Genomic DNA, 21,717 nt, shown 5'->3' on the forward strand with positions numbered 1-21,717 from the left:
GAATATTCACACCAGAGCTCCCACACCATCCACCAAGAATTATTTTAATAAAATTACTTTCCCAAAAATACTTATTGCTCAATAATTTAAAAAAAGATGTGACCCTACAATATTTATGTCCCATCATTATTGCATTTTCAATAGATTCTTCTTCCTCCTATTATTATTATTATTATTATTATTATTATTATTATTATTATTATTATATTTAGCTTAATAAGATCTCACACCACACACACACAAGGCTACTAATCCACTTCCATGGACAAACCATAGAAATTGTGATGTGTTTGAATTTTGGTGACAGACAGACAGACAGACAGACAGACAGACAGACAGACAGACATGCTATTGCATGATGTAGAAAAAACAAATACAGAAGATACTAATACAGGATACTAAGAGATAAATTAAAACCTTAAAATGTAAACTTTTTCTCTTGCCTTAAAGTATCTACTTATCTGTAGAAAAATTATTGTCATTTTAGGGTGTGTGGGGGTGTGTGTAAGTTTGTGCACTTACTGATCTCTAACTGTCTCTGGATCCGGCCCTTGCAGCGCTCCCTGTAACTCGATTGCGTCGCATTGTACTCCGACATCACCTCCACGAATTTGCGTGACAGAGTGGAGTGCTGGAAAAAGACCAGGAAGAAAATGAACGGGTTAAAATGTAACCTGATGCTGTATATTTTCATGAAAGTGAAAATGTTTTTTAATGCCTCCAGAAAGCGAGGGTGTGGTCAATTTTTGAAGGAGGGTAAAGATGATGGAACTGAGTCGTAATGGTCACACACCTGTACATAGTTTTATTAATAAGTGTACTCATTTCCAGTGAGAAAAAGACAAGATGAGAGCTGCGAAAGAAAGAGCTGACCATGCAGAGCCATGTGTGTGGTTTTGTCTGTTTTTGAGCAATTACGTGTTTGTTTGGTTTTTTTTTTACTTTTTTCTTAAAACTTTGCCTGCTTTTTATTTTCTCTTCAACTAGCAAGGTCTATACAGTGCCATACCACTGACATATACTTGGTATACTATTACAATTTTACATGAAAAGAAGCTTCATATTTTATTTATGTAGCAGTGAAATATGTGTAGCAATTTCACGGTTTAATAAGATGGTTTAAAAATTTAGTACATTTCATTATAAGCACAAGTTTCATTACGACGGTCTGAGCAATAGCCAGACTATCGGGAATATTAAGCATGTGGATTTCAAATAGAATGAGATTATCTTGATTATATAATTTTGAAATTGAAAGCTGAGTCACTATTGTTTTCATGGTGACACATTAAATAGTAAAAACTGAAAAATTAATTTGCATGTTTGATTTGGTTTTCATTGTTTTTACCACTATTTTTCATTATTATAATTATTATTGTCTTTTGTCACATACACTATATGTACAAAGATTTGTGGACACCTGACTGTAAGATGTGCAATAGTATGTATGAACATACTATTGCACATTTAGTCCTCTTTAATAACACCACTCTCCTGGGAGGGTGTTTCACTGGATTTTAGAGTGTGCTTCTGGAGATTTGTGTTCATTCAGCCACATGGGTATTAGTAAGCTCAGGTACTGATGTAGGTGAGGTCAGGGGGTCTGGGGTACAGTCTGCATTCCAATTCATCCAAAAGGTGTTCAGTAGGGTTGAGTTCGGACCCTACAGCAGGAGATCTTCCACTCCAACCTATGTAAACCATATCTTCATGAAGCTGGCTTTGTGCCCAGATGCAATGTCATGCTGGAACAAGTTTGGGTCTCCAAGTGAAGCGAAAATGTCATGCCTCTACATCCAAAGCCAGTTGTACAATTATACAAATTCTGTACAATTCTGTCTAATTCTATTCAAGTATTATTAAAGAAAAAATAATGAACATATTAGCTCACTAACTTGTGTCTTCCGTATCCTCAAATCTGCTGAAGACCTGTTCTGTCCTTCCTCTTGCTCGATGGTCTGCTGGATACCTGAGAAAAATAATTACCACACAGTCAGTATTAGCTACATGACATTATATATATATATACTAATCTGGATTTTGCCGGTTTGCTTGTACTTAAGTACATTTTTATTGAAGTAACAATACTTTTACAAAATATTTTATTACTCTTTCCACCTCTAAAGGAAACATAATGGTATCTTCATTAAAGGTAATAAAGTATTTGGTATTAGTACGCCAGACTGGTTTTTTGTTAATGTTAAAGCAAACACAGAACAGGTGTACACAATAGTGTAATAAACCAATGACAAGATGGTGAATGAGATCGAACCTTCAGGACTTCCTTGTCTTTAGATTTGTAAATTCTTGTCTTGTTCTTACAAAACATTTGAGTAATGGAGTACTTTTGTGGCAGGGACCGCTATTGACACAGCAGTAGTTAATGGAAAGTCGTGCCACTTAGTGTGTGTGTGTGTGTGTGTGTGTGTGTGTGTGTGTGTGTGTGAGAGAATGTAATATGTTTGCTATGTTGCTTGTTCCTAAAATGTAGGTGGCTCTATACAAGTTTGACAGGTCCTATAAGCTCGTACATAACTCAAATGCCAGCTCTTTAAATGACCAGCATCAAAGGTCCTGACCTCTTCGTGTTCTCAGGTTTGTCTTTCTTCACATGAGACAGCTGTGTGGAAGACCACTAGTGCACAATGTCACAGAAGAGCGACCTTGGGAAAGCTCTGGTATTGCTGTGCTGTCGATGTTCTTGATTCTGATTGGTCAGAACGTCTTGATTGATTTGCACATGCAGTTATTTTGCAGATACTTTATGTTAATTAAACAATACTTTATTCACTGAAAGAAAATTGATGATAAGGGTGAGAAGTAATTTCAGGAATTTTGGAAGAAGACTTCAGTGTCAAGAGTCAAGAGAGTCAATCAGCTTTTATTGTCATTTCAAACATATATATAGCTGACGCAGTACACAGCAGAGACCTGTATTATAGTATTTGATGGGTAAATGCGGGTGCGGGCGGTAAAATACTTGTGTGTGTGCTGGTTGCGGGAGAATAAAATAATTTGCGGGACTCTATATTAAAAAAATAATAAATAGACGCATTTACTGCCCAAAAGCAACATCTACAATAAAATAAAACGATTTTCAGGCACAAGGTCGGACTCTATCTCTCTCATGGTTCTACAGATATTACTTCATTATTAAATAAAAGAACATACGACACAAACCTTGGCCTGTTTTTTATAAGATATTTTTTGAGTTGATGCTCTGAAAAATTTCTTGTTCATGTCCATGTTCATCATTTCCACAAAAAGTCAAACTCAAATAAAATAAAACATTTTTGTTAATTGTTAACCCTGGTGTTTACTGTCTTTAATGTGGGAGGACCTTCAGTCACACAAGTACAGCTCCTCTAAAACTCTAAATCTCATGCGAACACATGACTGAGAAGATTTCAATTTGTGACAGCTGACAGAGAAGTGAAGTGACAGTAAAAGAAAAAAAACATGCACAGTAGAGTTTTTAGTCTGCGTTTCTCAAAATGGAGTCTGCAAACCCTTCAAGAGGCTGTGATGTTTGGCTGGGAGCTCCATATTTGTTTTATTATTACTTTCAATAATACAATGAGTTTGTGATCAAGTGCTAATGTACCGTATTTTTTAGACTATAAGCCGCTACTTTTTTCCCACGTTTTGAACCCCGCGGCTTAAACAACGAAGCGGCTAATTTATGAATTTTTCCTGGGTTTTTCCCGGTTTCACAAACTTCAAGCCAAAAAACTGAACCCCATAACATTAGACCAAATGAAATTTACGAACGGAAACGAAAAAACGCACCTCACCTGTGTTCCCGGCATCGGGAGAAAAAAAGTTTTTTTTAAACGCACGACGATGCCAAAAGATAAACTCCCGAGAGAAATAGTTGTGAAAGGAAGGAGGAAGACAGTGAACAATGACTTTCTTGGTAGGCTACTGTTTAGATCCAAGCCGTTGTAGCGCGTTGTATCAGGGTCATGGGAGAGCTCGCTAACTCCAGTTGCAACAAAAATCATATAAGCACAGACAGGTTTCCAAAACTCGTGCTTTTTTATTATTCTTGGCAACAGCGTTACGGGTTAGTCAAAGAAACTTAGAACTATATTAGAAAATATTAAGGACATATTCCTTGTCTTGCACACATGCAGTAATACCGGAAAAATGGAGTGCCAGGCCATTCCCAAAATACCGCTATGCTCCTAAAGGAAGCGCAACATATTTCACCCGTTACACCGTGTGTAACGTGTCTTTCGTTAAAGCCTGTGTAAAGTTCATTAGTGTAGACACCTGCGGCCTATAGACAGGTACGGCTTTTTTATGTTCAAAATAAAAATATTTGTAGAATTCATATATAGAATGCGGCTTATATATGGGTGCGCTTTATAGTCCGGAAATTACAGTAGTTGTAATGATTATTATTACTTATTTTAAGTATAGTTATAAACCAACTGTACAGGGGAGGTGGTAGCTCAGTGGTCAAGGATCTGGGTTGCCACTTTTGGGCCCTTGAGCAAGGCCCCATCACCCTCTGTGCTCTAGGGGCGCTGTATTATGGCTCTGGGCTCTGACCCCAGATTCCTAACATCTCTGGGATATGCGAAGAAAGAATTTCACTGTTCTTAAACGTACATGTGACAAGAAAAAAAAATCTTGTTTTTCACCTTATATTTACTGGACAAAACATTAAGAAGTCCCTTTTTTTTTTTTAAAACCACTATTTTTTAAACATCTAAGCAGCTACTTCAGCTATACCACATTATTTTTTCTTTTCATTCTTTATTTCCCCCGTACATAGACCATGCTGTTACTCTTCATCTTCAACATCCATTTACAAGCTCCCATGGAAACCTTTTTTTCAACACCAGAAGTGTTCATTCATGTTACATGCGTGTTTTTGACTTTCAGTCGTGGAAATAAGGTGAGCATGTTTACGCTAGGAGATCAACTGACAGGACAAATGTGAATAAATCTTCATAATGAAGCAGAGACGTGATGGCACAATAATGAATACAAGGACACTTTAATTAATGTCCAATTGTATCTGTTATTGATAGAACAGTTAACGGTTTATGAAATGCAGGGTGTGGTATACCTTTATTTATTTTTTTACTTGCTAAATAAAAGATATCAAAGAAATAAGGACTAAGATACAAAACAATTTTGTCGAAGAAGAACAACTAATATATAATATACATCAAAATCAAATGATCTCAGTCAAGAAATCCTGTCATTGCATGGTGACTACTGCTTTATAATGACTGGCTCTATTTTTCTTTTGTCCAAAGGCACCACAGTTCCAAAATTCTTTGTTTTGCAAGACAGAAGAACACTATATGGGTGATATTTTATATAGGGAAGTGGGAGCTTAGTGTTTAAGGCTCTTTGTTACTGAACAGAATGTCAGAGGTTCAAGCACCCAGAACCGCCAAGCTGCCTCTCTTAGGCCCTTGAGCAAGGCCCTTAACCCTCTGTGTTCCAGGGAGAGCTGTATTATGGCTGACCCTGCACTCCTTGCATCATTTGAATATATGCAGAAAGATTCAACTAACAGCTTTTTCCTTCGTTCAAAGGAAAAAGCTGAAAACATTTGAGACACGCAAAGTGTGAAACAAGATGAATCCCTTTGCTAACAAGTCAGAATAACTGACACCAACTGTGCAAACACAGACATGTACTTTCTCAGAATAACAACAGAAGAGCACAACAGGAAGTAGTATAGCTGCACAGACTGTGTGTGTGTGTGTGTGTGTGTATGTGTGTGTGCAAATTTCTGTCTGTTTGACTGGTCTAATAAACCTAATCCGAAAGAGCAGGGAAAATATCCCCATGTGGTTCATGCCATCTTTCATCCACTGCAACTCCAATGTGCGTCTCTCTCCCTCCACCAATCAGCTCATTTATTAGGCTTTTATACGGCTGCAGCTGTGCCGTGGAAGCTATAGAGTCAAATGGTTCGAAATGCTGAGCCTCTACCATCACCTTAACTATTCATTGGTCGTTAGTCACAGCTATCACAGCGACAATAAGAGCAGAGTCTCGATCAGTTCCAGCAGAAAAGCGTTCTGATGTCTCGTATGTCTCCGGTTCAGCGAAACTTGAATTGCACAGGATTTATTTACTCTTCTTTATGGGAAACTAAGCGTTTATTATTATTATTATTAGATCTGCAGTGCAACAGCTTACTCTTTAACTTGGAGCGCACTTTGTTAGCCAGCTTCTTGATGTCTGTCATCAGCTCCTCCAGATCTGCTTTTGTTTCTGTGGGGAAAAACAAAGAAAAAATTAAAAAAGAGCAAGTTAGATTCATTAACATGATCTATCGAATTGAGAAAGACATTCTTGCAGTCCATTACCAATCGAGAGAACATTAAGAGTGAATATTATGCACTTCTAAACGAATAAATTCAAAATTGCTCAGAAACTATGTCAGGTAAAAGAATATTATTAAAACCTGCGTATTTGACTTAAGAATTTTTGTAAACATTTGACTTAAATTTGACTAAACATTTCTTAAAAATATTACACTTTCAAAAATCTTGCTAAGAAAGCTTTGGCAAGGTGGATAGCTAGCATTACAAATGAAAAAGTCAACAGTTATAAATATGACTTGTTTATATTAATTTTATTAACTATATTATTTATATATGTATTTATTTTGACTTTGTTCAGTATAACTTATATTAGTTAACTGACTACTGTTAAACCTTTATACAGTAATAAAGCTGCCATATGAGTAGATGGCAGTAACAAAACTGCTATATCAATAGAAGGCAGTATTAAGGCTGCTAAATAAATAAATAAATGGCAGCAATAAACATGCTATATAAACAGAAGGCAGCAATGAAGCCATCAAAAAAAATAGAAAGCAGTTATGAAGTTAACATACAGTATGAATTGATGGGGGAAAATATGGGATAATATGACTGGATAGCAGTAATAAAAATGCCATTAGAATAGAGATGGCAGCAACACATTTGTCATTTGAACAGATGGCAGTAAATGTCAATGCCATATGAATAAGTGGCAGTAATGAAGCTATCATGTGAATAGATGGCAGTAAATGCCACTGCCATATGTATAAATGGCAGCAAATGTCACTGCCATCAAAATAAATGGCAGTAATGAAGTTACATCATGAATAGATGGCAGTGATGGTTATGACATATGTGCATTTATGTGTTTATATATGTGTGTGTACACACACTTACATACAAACCTTTAGCCCCATGGTGTGCCATACTGAGCAGAAACATCAGAGATGCCACTATCCATCTGTCTCTGTTATCTACTCGCTTGTTTTTTTCCCTCAAATCTTTCTATCCCTGCACTGTCTTTTCGTGATCTATCAATTCTAAGATTCTCAGACTATATACAATGTTGCGTTTTCCCTCCGTTTATTTAACCCGGAATAATTTTATCATTTGCTCCATTTCTCTTTCACTGAGGAACGAGACAGGAGCAGAGAAGCTAACAGAAGGATGGGGTCAGGCTGGAAGCTTGTAGATGACACGGGCGTGTTATATAAGAGACAGAGTTAAAGAGACTGTTCAAACAGAAGGGAGCCAACCCATTAATCAACTTTCAGCTAACTGATAGAGAAAACAGGGACAAGACGTGAGAGAGATGCACTGAGACAGAAATAGATTGAGACACACAATGAGAGACAAAGTAAGGAAACCAGAATTCTGAATTCAGTGCTGAAAGGATTCTTCAGAATTTCTTTAGAAATGCAAATGAATATATGACTTTTTAAGATGTAGTACTGTGATGAAAAGAGATGTTTCAAATATAGTAAATATAGTAAACAGTAGCAAATGATAAATCCACATTTTATATAACAAACTATTACCGTTTAGCGTCGTTTCGTTTCTGTTGTTAAATATTCCACATGGGAGATTTAGCTTGGAGTGTGCCTCAACAAGAACAGACATATGTGTGGCAGTCTGGGGAAACCTATTAGATGTTTCTGTGACAGAAATATGGGCTTAACCTTAATAGCTAAGTGTGATTTCCTCACACAAAAATGATTGACACAATTTACTCAAATAGTTTGACAGCTATATGACATGGAGAAACTGACATAAGCCAGATCAATTCAGTAAAGTAGCTAAAACCTGACAAACGTCTCAGAAATGAAAAATACACTTTACTATAGGACCACCAATGTAGTCTACAAGTATGAATCTTCTGGTTTAGACTGGTGATCATGAAGATAATCAAGAGGTGATGCAGGAGGTGAAATTAGGCAAGAATAAACCCAGTGATGTATACGGTACACTGAGAGCTTAGCTGCTGTCAGCTCATTCAGCATTCTTTAATTCAGTTGGATCTTTGGGCTAGAAACAGTGTTGTGTTGGAGGAATAGTGTTACACTTGGCATGTCTAATGGAGCTGAATCACATCTGGTCATTTCACACCTACACATCAAACGGTGACAAGCTCCATTATGCGACTGCATATTGTTTTGCGTTGAAAAGCATCCCCTTTCTGAACGCCAGGTAATAAAAGGGTCTCACCAGCACTTTTAATACATTTTTAATCACAATTAATCATGACTTTTCTTAATCTTGTCTATTAAGTACACACATCGTCAGTTTCCATCTTACTCCCCTAAAACGAAGATTTCTCAAGTATAATGTTGATAGGAAAGCAAGGAGCTTTTGACTTAAACTCCCATAAGCCCCTTTTGGCAAGTGGCCTCAGCTGTAGCACACCATGGCAATATGATATAATTGGAGCATCTGTGTGTGGCTATGAATGCCAGCTGACATTTCTTACAGCACAGAAACTGTCGGAGGAGATAAGTGTGTGCGGTAATGGGAAGAAAATAACCAGCACTCCATCCAGGTTTGATACTGTGTATAGCATACTGAAGGATTTACTGAGATCAGTACAGCCATTATACTAGAACTGAACAATGCATACAAGTCAGGAGTGCGATTCTTTTGGGACCTGTGAAGAAAATAAATGGAGTTCCCACAAAACAGGATAGATATACATATGGGTTTTTGGAGAAAAAAAGAAACTCTCCAAAAAATCATCATCATCTGTACTAGACTATGCCCACAAATGGTTCAAATCCAGATACAAAGATCTGTAGCACTAATCGGATACAGGTACAGATAACAGTTAGTGGCATAGTGTTACACGCCTGGTATAGTTTAGCACAAAAACTATTTATCCCTACAGATAATCATTGTAATTTATAGCATGATATTTGAGCCCCAACGAACAAAGATTCCAGATAATGGAATAAGAAGTTAGTGAGATGTTCAAAACATGCATCTTTTCCACTGCCTTTATTTCAATGCTTTTGTCATCAAACCTGCAAATGTATATATCTGCCATGGCTCTATTCATTTATTACAATCTGAAGAAATATTCTGATCATTTTCAGAGACTGAGACAAAATCAAGATATAAAAGATGTTCCAGAAAGCACCCGTCAAGCTTCTTCTCCTATCGTAAGGTGCCAGTGGCCTTTGTTTGGATTTTGCCTCCATAGAGAGAATGAGCTTGTCTTTAAAGACAGCAGCAGAGGGTCGTTAAATATGGACGATAGACAGGAAGAAACGGATGCCTGGGCTTTGAAGTGGCTTAATACACATGCACACGAATGCACATGCAAACGCACACACACACACACACACACACACACACAAACAGAGTTGGAGACTATTTGGATTTAATTAAAACTGGCAAACAAATCCAAATCGTGATGCAAACAGGGACAGGAACAAGACGTCAGGTGATTAACAAACATGTAATAAATACGTAATGAAAGGTTTGGAGCGTCAGGGACTCGTACACTCAGTGTTACTTTGGCAAAAAAATCAATGGCGGATTTGTACAAGTCATGGTAAACCATTCTGTTCTTGGTAAAAGCTTTTAAAACAATTACCCCTTTAGAGTTGCTTCAATGCATCAGCTGTTTATGTCCACAAGTTTGTGTGAATTTTGTGTGAATCCATTTAACTCATCAGTGGGTCTGATCTCGAACAGATCTGACCTTTGTCTGTTGTAACTCTATGCTGTCTTACATGGCGATAAGGTTCCTCTTTTATTAATGATAACATAAGGGACTTGAATTGATCACTGAATCACTAGTTTCACAAATTCGACTTCAGTGACAGCAGCGTAATCATTAAATATACTTGTTCGTGTTGCTCATGGATAGTATTGTATGCTAAATTGAACAGAATGAATTCACAAATAAAGGAGTTGCAGATATCTACATGGTCAATACTTGTGAAAATAATACAATCCCATCAATATTTTCTTAGCAATAAACTGCTATAACCATATCTGTTGGGGAAAAAAAGTTTCACAAAATTGCTCCCAAGTAAGCTGTTTAGCCAATAAAATAAATATTTATTTAAACATATTTTAATGTAAAATGTTTTTTTTTTTTTTTTCTAAATATACAAAGTGTGTTTCAGGACTGAGAGTCAGTGAAGCATAATGCCCCTTAATGTTTATAGTGTACTCCAGTCAGAAATTATCTGTCTATTTGTAATCTAATGTAAAGTGGGAGTGGCCTAAAAATAGCGTTATTGAATCAAATCTGAAATATCAAAATATGTACTACTTATCGTATCATATCCTACTCATTTCATGTAATTTCCGCTTTAAGCTACGCTGCTGAAATGTTTATCCAAAGACCCTGCATAATTCTAACAATGCATACTAATGCTGACGACATAAAACAAGCAAATACGATTTACATAACAAAAACCAATCGTCCTACACAACCTCAGCAAGCCCTTGCCTTTGCTTTATGGCTTTATTTCCTTGTAGTGCAAATAGTTCTCTGGTGTTAACACAAATAGCACAATGTCCATAAATAATGTACGAGCCAAAAATCAGTAGCTCGCCCTGGAGGATGTTAACAAAGTGAATTTCTAGTTCGGCTCTGAGTGACGCTCGGGAAAAAAAAATCTCCAGTTGTCCTGAAGCAGCCCCCAGGTCAACCAGAGTACTCCAGATTAGACTCATGTAAAGGACGGAGTGATTAGAAAAAAAAGGGAGTTGGACTCAAAGGCTACTTCAGACACTAATATTGGAAATTCACACATCACTTCTGATTCACTTCAGTCTTCGGTATGTAAACACACCTGGACTGAGTATTTATTTGCAAAATTCAAGTGGGTGTCCATAGGGGTGGTCGCACCACTATAATCATCGATTGTATTTTATTACAAGGTCGATCTTCTATTGATCTTCAAATAAATGAGGTTCAAGTCACAGTCCACAAAACTAGATTTTTGGAGTGAAGTGAAATGCCATTTAATCTGGCCTTCAGCATTCAGATGTGCACGGATGTAAAACCATGAATCAAAAACTGTAATGTGTTTTTTTTATGTCAATGATGTTTTTGACTGTTTGTGTGTTTTTGTGAAAAGGCGGGACAAGGCCTAGCCTACCCAGGAGTCCTAAATAATGTTGATCAGTATGGGGTAGTATACTGTAGTTGATGAAAAATGTAACAAATTATAGTACACAATTGATCAAAACAATGCAATTTATAGTACCGTAATGTATAAACGATACAGCGGATATGTGTATGGCAGCAGGCGTGTGGACGAGCGGCGGTTTGCGAGTGGATGGTGGACAAAACAAGCGGTAAGAATCACACCTGTAGTTAATGAGACTAAACAGTGCGAGTTTCAGTGTCGGGCAATGGCGATAAAAAGGTAAGAGACGAGAGTTAAAATTAGACTTTAAAACACCAAAAACACAAAAAAATATGTGGTCTAACACAGAAACAATTGACCTCTGTCGACCAATGGCTGGAGTAAGGCATCTCGCAAGGCAGGAAATGCACAACAGGGTAAACGTAAGATCTAGGTATAGGCAGTGTTTATTGACTATCAATAATTATGTCAATTAAGGCCTTACACAGGTAGTATCACATGTTTGTGCATGTTGTAGTAGGAGTTGATGGGCGCATGATTAATAAATCAGGGAAGTGGTAGCTAAGTAGTCAAGGCTCTGGGTTACTGATTATAAGGTTTGGATCTGCCACTCTTGGCAGGAAATGCATGCACACTGGCAGCATCCTGAAGTATTGTACCGCGTACACGATTTTGTGGTATCGCGATCATCATTGTAAGATCGATAAATCGTAAGCCGAACCATCGTAACTTTGGGACTACCTGTACTGCCTGGTTACCAACATTGCATTAATTTGGTTTGAAATGTCTCTCTCTGTCTTTTCCTTTCAGTCAAGTTTGTAACGCTAACAGTAAGAGATAACAGGAGCTGAGTTGTTTCATGAATATTCAAAGAAACTGCAATTGTTGCAATTTGCTGCGTTATAAATGTAAAAAGACACTGCTTCGATCATTCTGTTTGCAATTGTGAGATAACAGTATTATCTGCCGGGATAATAATCGTATCCTTGAGAGGAAGAAGCAGAATGAGTGAAAGTATACAAAGGAAATTCTGCAAGGCTTAAGCTAATTAGATCGGCTACAAATTAATGCTCGTAATGGAGGAAAATTGTTTGGAAATGGGATTTTAATGTAGCGTCACGTGGGGAGCTTTGAAAAAGAAAAAGTAAAAAATTAGGAAAAAAGAACGACTAGAGCAGTCCATCAAGATGTAATAGTTTACATTTCAGCCAAATTAAGTTCAAGAATGTATACAGCAACAGGTGATTTCAGAAACGAGGACATGCTCGTATCTCATATTCGCGATAAAACTGCGCTGGTTGAGATAAAGGCTTCCTCCAGGCAGCTCAAGTGGGTTTATCAGACTTCACATCAGTGGAGATGAGATGTGACTGACATGCTCACTAATGCCACAGCTGCTCCCACTGACACCACGCTAGCTGTGTATGTGTATGAATCTGGCAAACAAGGACACTGTTTATGTGTACAGCTCTGACTGTACGGTGCTCTTGTTCTCTTGTGGTCTCAAAAGGAAGAGCCGTAGAGCCAATAACGGCACAAAATTGGCATCATATTTTACTCCCAAGGCAATACACCTAACACCATCTGAGCTCCGCAGCTCTGCTCGGCGACCCTGATTTTCTATAATCTCCTTTCCCGGGGGTAATAAAGCAAACCGTAATGACCTCGGTAGAGAGACAGGGCATGGCAGACGTCCAGAAAGAGACGTCACAGAGCTTTTTGCCGTGAGAATTATTCAAGATATGAAAGAGATGGGGTATCATGACCTGGCATCTAGTGTGTACGCAGCCTTGCCATTAAAGCCAGCAGGCTGCTATCAAAGAGGAGAAGAGCTTTGATCAGTGCGGCAAAAGCTGGCGGCGTGTCCTCTTATGTTTGACTCAACACACTGTAATGACTCAGATATGATGAGGGCATGCCATGCCATCCACCAAATAGACCAGGGTGGCCATGGCAACCTCAGAAGTGCATCCTGTTTGCGGAAAGTGCTATTCGGTAGATCGAAGTGTCAATGAGGTTAGGTTTCAGATAAAACCAGACTCTTGCTTGTGTATGTGTTTGTGGGAGTGATTTGGGAAATTAGGGTGGTTGGGTTGCAACAGGGATACAATAGGAGGAGGAGAATCTGACCTCTTGATGACATTTGCGTAGTCTCAACAAGAGACTAATGCACTGTAATAACATTTTCCACAACTGTGTAGGTTCTGAGTTGAACTCCATGATGGATTTGGAGGCAGTGGTGTTTGCTTGGACCTTGAACTCACTAAAAGTATGAGGACCGGTCTGCCAAGGACAGTTTAAATTTCCTGGGGACATTTACCTGGTCTTCACAACAGGGTAAACATAAAATCTAGGTATGGGCAGTGTTTATTGACTGTATCAATAATTATGTCAATTAAGTCCTCACACTGGTAGTATCACGTTTGTGCATATTGTAGTAGGAGTTGATAGGTGCATGATTGTTAAATCAGGGAAGTGGTAGCTAAGTAGTTAAGGCCCCGGGTTACTGATTATATTTGGATCTGCCAACTTGGGCCCTTGAGCAAGGCCCTCAACCCTCAAAGCCCTCAAAGTGGTAGCTAAGTTGTTAAGGCCCCGGGTTACTGATTATATTTGGATCTGCCACTCTTGGGCCCTTGAGCAAGGCCCTCAACCCTCTGTGCTCTGGCTGACCTTGCGCTTTGACCCCAGCTTCCTAACATCGCTGGATTTGTGAAGGAAAGAATTTAACTGTGCTGTAATGTACATGTAACTAGTAAAAAGCAAATCTTAAGGCTTGGTGGGTATCAAATGTCTTTACAAGGATAGGATAATATGACAGCTTTGCCCATTTGGGGACCTTTGGCCAGTCTCAGCAAAGGGCTACAGCTTTTTTTTAACAAAAAACTATGATTTGCCCTTTTGATTTTGTATACTTATACCTTTGTGAGAAATTGGTTCCCTAAAGTATACGCTCCTTCTAACTTTGTACTGCTGATGATTACCAACCCTTTACATTATTCTGTTTCACAACACTGTTGTTAACTTGTTTTGTTTATGTTTTTGATAATGCCTTGCCTTGGACAGTGTGTATATTGACAGCTTGACCTCTACCTGTGTTTGTATTTTAATTCCGCTTTACATTTTGGATTTGCAGTTTAAAAAATCTATGGTTTTCTTTTGGTTGCCAAGGCTATTCTTGTGGTTATGCTTAATATTACGTAGCTGTGTTAATAATTATACCAACGAAAGGCTCTTAGAAAGATTGACCCTCACCAGACATTCTGGCACTCGCAAATAAGCCCTAACACCACACACACCTCTTAACACGTTCCGAAATGATAGCAGCTTTTTCAAACGTAACTGAACTCCACAACCGCATCAATATAAGCAGCCATGGGATTCCACTTCATAAAAATATTCCCTACCGTAAATCTCCAATATTGCTTACTACACTCATTAGGCGTGCGTTGTCATGGCTACGCGATGGAAAAAAGCGCCGGATTGAATTGCAATTGCGGATATGCCTCGGCTCATCCATTTGTTTTTCGTTTTAGCCCTAAAGCGCAGACAGATTGAGAGATCGAGTCACAGACCACTTAGCAGGAAAACGAGAGCAGCTCTCCACCCAAAACGACACTTGAACATCCTCGTCCAGGCCTCGCGTTTAAAGGAGTGCTCCATTTTGCGCAACTTTATCCTGACACATGATGTCTGCAGATGTATTATTACTAACAAGAATTTCTCATTTTTGTTTCTCTGTTCTGCAAAAGAGAAACCCCAATTAACAATAATAGAAATCTATGCTAAGTTGTGAAATGAGGACAAGCGAGGCATGCTATTATAGTCAAATCAAGCGTAATTGCACTGAAATTGATCAATTTTAATTATTTTCCAAAAACAAGAAAATCTTTTATTTCTCAGGGAAATTACTAGTAATGAACGGCACGTTATAATACTGACAATTCATAGTTACATTCTATATCAACAAACGTTCTGTTTATCACCTTCATTAAAGCAGCTATGAACATTCAATGGCATACAAGGCTGTTTTCCCTCCAAATAAAACTTCTTTTCTGCTTCTCCCCCTTTATGGGTCGCCACAGCAGATCATCCGCATGTTCAATTTGGCACGTTTTTACTTTGGATGCCCTTTCTAACGCAACCCCCCCTATTTATCCGGGCTTGGGACCGGCACTAAGAGTGCACTGAATTGTGCAACCCTAATGGCTGGGGTTGGTTCCCTGACCCTCCAAATCTCACGCAAAAATGCATTCAAGGTAATTCCTGAAAGTTTTCTGTGGTGGAAAACGTCTTGATTGGTAAATTTACATTTATGGCAGAGTGACTTACATCTGAGCGGTTGAGGGTTAAGGGGCCTTGCTCAAGAGCCCAGCAGTGGCAGCTTTGTTGAATTGTGATCCTCTGAACAAGAGTCCAGTGCCATAACCAAAGCTCTACCACCTTTTATCACACAGTGCTGACACTGAAAACTCCTTCCCTAAAATGTGTAATGGACAAATACTTACAGAAAGCTGCGCTGTCTCAACAATGTATTTTCATTTATTTTTTGTTAAATAACAGCATTTTTTTTCTGTTGAATGATCAGATTTAAGAATTCAATAGCGCTGTGGTAAAAATCAGTAAACTGACATCTACACATAAAGTAATAGGATGTGAGACATGATAGAATGCTGCTCTTTATTTACATTATTCACTTGAGGTTCATTGTATCTATCAGACACAATCAGCTACGTTGCTAAAACATATAGGCACAAATCTTTCTCCTAAAATGCAGTTATCTCCATCCCTGTTCAGGCACAGGTCTCATGTGTATGTGTTTCTGTTTGCCCTTTAAAAAGTATACAGTGCACTTTTTTAATTAAAAGCTGCAATTTTCTGCGCCTGCCTCTGTCTCGAAATGCACTCCCTGACACCATCTCTATTCAGATGAATTAATTATAGCTTTAACTAAGCCATATATTTATATTACAATGTAATCGTGAATGCAGAAATATGGATATATTGGATTGTCTTCTAAACAATTTTTTTATGGTACTAGCCACATTTGGAGAATTTCTACTTTCAGACAAATTTTAAAACATTATCTATCAGGAAACCCACTAAACACTTTCACCAAAGTCAAACCTCGAACATCTTAAACCACAATCTCCATGTTTCAACTTCAAAAGCACCCAAAATCTGTTAAACCATTCTGATCCAAGCTGACAGCTGATAACCTCCAAGCAGCAAAGTCTTTCCAAACCTCTCCCTCAGGGTTTTTTTTTTTTTGTCTTGTGTGCCTAAAGGCCTGCCAGATCCAGGATTTGGCAGATAGATCCTAATAGAGAGCTATCAAAACAAAAGTGTATAAACCAACGCCATCCTTCTTTATCACAAAACTATACCTTTCCCAGAGATGACAGTTAGTAGACATGTGGCAATAAAATCCTGTATTGTCAGGTTTTGATGTAGTGATAAATCGAAGCCATTATGTTAGGCTAGGACTCTGCTGGTTACCATTAACCAGATTTGAATATAAAAATGCAATGTTTTTCTTCAAATACACCCACATGAGAGCTGAGTTCAAGTAGTACTGTAAACCTGGGTTAATTATCTGGACTGATTAATTTACATCTTTTGCTCCAGTGCAATCTTTTCTTCAGATTTTTGAATATAATTGTTATTTTGACTAAATAGTTGTTTCCTCAGAAACTTGGCTAACTATGTCTCTGAAACAATTACAGTAAAAACAAAAAACAAACAAAAAAAACATCAGCATCAAACTTCTAAGCCACAAAATGCATTTGTCAGAAATGATGAGTTAATTTCACACTGGGCTGCGTACCACTGTGACATTGATTTTTTCTTACAAAGGATAGATAGCTAGCTAGCTAGCTAGATAGATAGATAGATAGATAGATAGATAGATAGATAGATAGATAGATAGATAGATAGATAGATAGATAGATAGATAGATAGATAGATAGATAGATAGATAGATAGACAGACAGACAGACAGACAGACAGACAGACAGACAGTTTGAATGCAATAGTAATTTCCCCCCTTTGCTTCAACTAAGAGACCCATTCCTGTTCTAGCATGACAATGTTCCTGTGCAAAAACAAAGCCAGCTCCATGGGTTTACATGGATTGGAGATAAGGATCTTCAGTAGACTGCTATAGAGCTCTGATCTCAGCCCTATTGAACATCTTTGGGATGAATTGCAACACTGACTGCACTCCAGGCCTCCTCACTCTATATCAGTACTTGAATTTACTAATGACCTTGTGGCTGAATGAGCACAAATCTTTACAAGCATAGTTCAAAATCTAGCTATTCAGAAGAGTGGAGATTATTCTAACAGCAAATGCGGATTAAATGTGGAACACAATGTTCACAATGCATGTACGAATCTCATGTACAGGTGCACATGTAAATAACATTATAACTACAAAAATAGTTCCGCTTGTAGGGATAGTTTGAGGATACATTTTAGAATTATTTTTCCCTTTTCTTTGACATTTAAGTTGATTAAAAGAATTCACCCGCTGTTCTTAAATTAGACACAAGTGTCAGGTAAAAAAAGATTCTCACTACTTTTGTATTAATTGCAGATAGAGATCTGAGTTCAAAAGCACGGCGTATTCCTTTTCACATATTGACCAAGCTACAGATTTAGAAACGGCATGTACAGTTTCATTGGCTTCACTCCAGTTGTTCCTATGTGTTGATGTGTAGTTTAACACAAAAAAAAGGTGTCACTTAGTTTGTTGCACCTCATGTCAGTGTTTACACAAAAAAAGATTCAGATGCTTTGGCACATGCTGCTTTTCATGCTGCTATATTTAAAATACAAGAGGAATCTATGTCTGCACTCCTGATACTAAAAATAGCTCTTGCTTTCCTCCAGGTCTCTCTGAAACTCTCGCTCTGGCTCTCTCTCACTCGCTCAATCTCTCTCTCTCTCTCTCTCTCTCTCTTTCTGTCTGTAGTGTAACTCCATCGATCGTTCTGTTCCGTTGTTCTTCTGTATTGATCTGCTGAATTCCATATGCTTTTTGTACTCATTACACAGAACAAGAACAAGAGATTTACACAAGCACACACACACACACACACACACACACACACACACACACACACACACACACACACACACACAATTTTCTAGATTTCTGCACAAACATCAGATTTTCACACAATTAAAAAGTAGCCATAGAGCACTCATTTAAAGAAATTATTAAAAAAATATTATACTTGATTATTTATTCACTGAGGAACATGATGCGAAAAGACATATCTAAACAAGTTGCAAATTTATGTGAACGTCTAGGATTCGTAGTTGATTTACAGGAGAAATTAGGGTCAATTACAGGGATAATCAGGCGCGAGTGAGCACCGTGTTTAAACAGAACAGCGTTCTCTTATCCTCACAATGAATGTTCGTGGAAGTGTATCATGGTACAGAAAAATTGCTTCTGTGGTGTTATGCTGTCTTTACTTCCACGAGAAACTAAAACTGTGATGGTGTTATTCATCACACTATGAATTTTTAAAGCTGGTACACCCTGGTCTCTATTATCATGGCACAGTAAATCTGCGTTAGAGCACTAGACAATAGCTCAGGAGAAGTGCAGACACCAAAATGCCTGAACCAGCAGAAGACGAGTCTATAGATAGCATTATTAAACAAAGACGCCTTAGCACAAGACCAATAACAGCCTTGCCATCTTCTCTTTCGATTAGTTATATAACATGAGGCACTGGCATGTGGAGTAAAATTGCGTTTGTGTGTGGGTTCTGTGGAAAAACTTTTGTCTTATAAGCTGCATATACTGTAAACAAAAGAAACATGCATATATATATATATATATATATATATATATATATATATATATATATATATATATATGTATACATTCACATACATACATACATACATACATACAATTCAGCGGTTATTTCAGAGTGCTATTAATTCCTCTAAAGAGTTTAGTGTGAGGTAAAAGTGTGCCTGTATGTGTGGGTTTACAAGTTTTGCTGCTTTATTAGCTTAATTAAGGCGCGAGTCAAGCGGCTATAATATTTCACTTGCGTGGGAGTAGAAGCGTATTACAATGCTGATTTATGCGATCTGGATTATCGCACGCCAACGTAAGACACTGATATTTTCTTCAAACGAAGAAAAAAAACCGATTTGCAACTCAGATATGTATGAACTGATTTTATTTAGCATCGAGATAATAGTTCATTTATTTAAGAAAATGGCACATTTTGTCAGCAGCTGGAGTAAATTCAAAGTTTTCAACTAGAAGGAAAAATTGCTGTCTTTCAATTGGGTTGATTTTCAATTCAGAAAGCTCTGGAAATTCTCAAGGCTACTTCATTTTATTCAAAAATATTTCGTTTAAGTAAACTACTGGCAAAATGGAGTAGTTTACTTTTGTAAAAAAAATTTTTTTTTTTTTCTAGTTTCAAGGAACAGCATCTATGTGCTGCAATACTTATAAAAGTCCTTTCAGCTATTTAAAGCAACACATTGAAAATAACAGCCCACGTCCATCAAAAAAGATAGAAAGGAAAAAAAAAAAGGCTGGCAGTCATGTAACAGCAAGAAATAAGCAATGTTAAAAGTGGATTCTGAAAATAAAAAAAAAAACCATCAGCTGGGTTCAGTAGGTCTCAGCAGTTCCCTAAGGTAAATCTTGTTTAGTTTTTTTACCCAAAAGGGTTTATTTCCTACTCCTCAGAACTCTGTCCTTACACGTAGGCTGATGAACCGTCTAATACAAGCAAAAAATCATATACTGTGAACTATTTTTTTCTCATTAATGGAGATATTTACTTCTGAGAACTCTCTGTAGATTCAACATTGAATCTTATTATGTTTTCAAGACACATCACGCTTGGTCGCATCGAACGGTGTTGACTATTGAAGAGGCTACGGGCCATGAAACATGATGTAGCAAAAAAAATAAAATAAAAATAGTTTGGCAGGTTTCTTAAATCAGTCCTCAAGAAAGGAAGCAAATAAAAAACTGTCAAAACTGTTCATAAATATAGACTGTAAAAAAAAGTGCCTGCTCACAAACACACACATACACACATTTTTGGATTTCCATAAAGTCAATAGATTTAATGGGAAATAAGTTCTCTTACTAAAGTATGAACTATCTTTCTACCTAGAATTGATTTTTACACAAAAAATCCCACACATACATGTCTTTGAATTTGGCAGTCGACCTTCTGTTTTCATTTAAAAGCACAGAAAGTGTTTAAATTGGCCTCCTTTTGTATAGATAACTAATATAATATAATATAACTAATACAAAAATCCATTCATGAAACAATACAACTGCAACAGTGGGCCATTTTACTGACAAGTTCACAAAATGTGCCAGATATTGATCTGGACCTTGTCAGATTAGCTTGATATGCCAATTATAATCACGTATAAAAATATAGACACACACAAAAATCAGAGGTCCAGTCAGGTGTAATTATTTTACACTTCTTCAATCAAAAAGTAAATATGACTTTCAATCACTTTAGTTATGCTTGCTGCTTTGTCAAAAAAGCTAGCTTAGAATTAAAGGCACTCATGACTTGCACTCATGACTAGCATAAGCTAGTCTGACTGGGTTTTTGGACCAAATCCTCAAAATGTTATTATCATTATAATTTTTACTAGCTAAAATAATAATGATAATAACATTTTGAGGATTTGGTCCAAAAACCCAGTCAGACTAGCTTATGCTTTATGAGATGGCTAATATGACTTAATAGCCTAGCTTTAAAGCAAGGTGATAAATAAGTACAAATATTCGTATATTAGTTAGCTTACTGGTTAATTAATTATAAGCTTATGCTTGTTAGCAGTAAATGTGTATAAACATTTGAGAAACCTTGTCAGATTAGTTTAAGATTTATCAGACAACCAATATTTATGAACTGGAAGCTTGGAAGTAAAGTAGCTTTTTCTGTAACTTTACCTCATATTAGTTAGCTAGCTCAGCTATTTTAGCTAGTAAAAATGATAAACATTTTTAAATAATTGATCCTAACAGCCTAGCTTTATCAGAAAGCTAATATTAGTTAGTAGGCAAACTGAACAGTCAGATGTTGGTGTTGGACATTTATTAATATGACTTTTAAAAAATATGAAATATAATATCATAAAATATACATTTGTATCATTCAAAGCTTAAGCTGTAAAAGATGTCAATGCAATTTCTGCATATGATTAAAATCACCCTCTCGAAAAAATCCTGTCATGCTAGTTAGCTGGCTAATACTATCAGTAAGGATTGCAGGCTTTCATGAATATCCTCT

The 21,717-nt window shown here is 37.2% G+C and overlaps 1 protein-coding gene across 3 annotated transcripts in view; it reads right to left on the reverse strand.

Annotated features, from left to right (window-relative positions):
• LOC124402905 (syntaxin-1A) overlaps positions 1–21,717 on the reverse strand; it is an 80,099-nt gene that overhangs the window by 19,750 nt on the left and 38,632 nt on the right. For all 3 annotated transcript variants that reach the window (XM_046876324.1, XM_046876325.1, XM_046876326.1), the window contains exons 4-6: positions 6,172–6,246; positions 1,896–1,969; positions 523–631 (exon numbers count right to left, since the gene is read on the reverse strand). In XM_046876324.1, coding sequence (XP_046732280.1) covers positions 523–631; positions 1,896–1,969; positions 6,172–6,246 — 258 coding nt within the window. The remainder of the gene's footprint in view (positions 1–522; positions 632–1,895; positions 1,970–6,171; positions 6,247–21,717) is intronic.

This window comes from Silurus meridionalis, chromosome 20 (assembly GCF_014805685.1).
Source record: "Silurus meridionalis isolate SWU-2019-XX chromosome 20, ASM1480568v1, whole genome shotgun sequence".
Lineage (NCBI taxonomy): Eukaryota > Metazoa > Chordata > Actinopteri > Siluriformes > Siluridae > Silurus > Silurus meridionalis.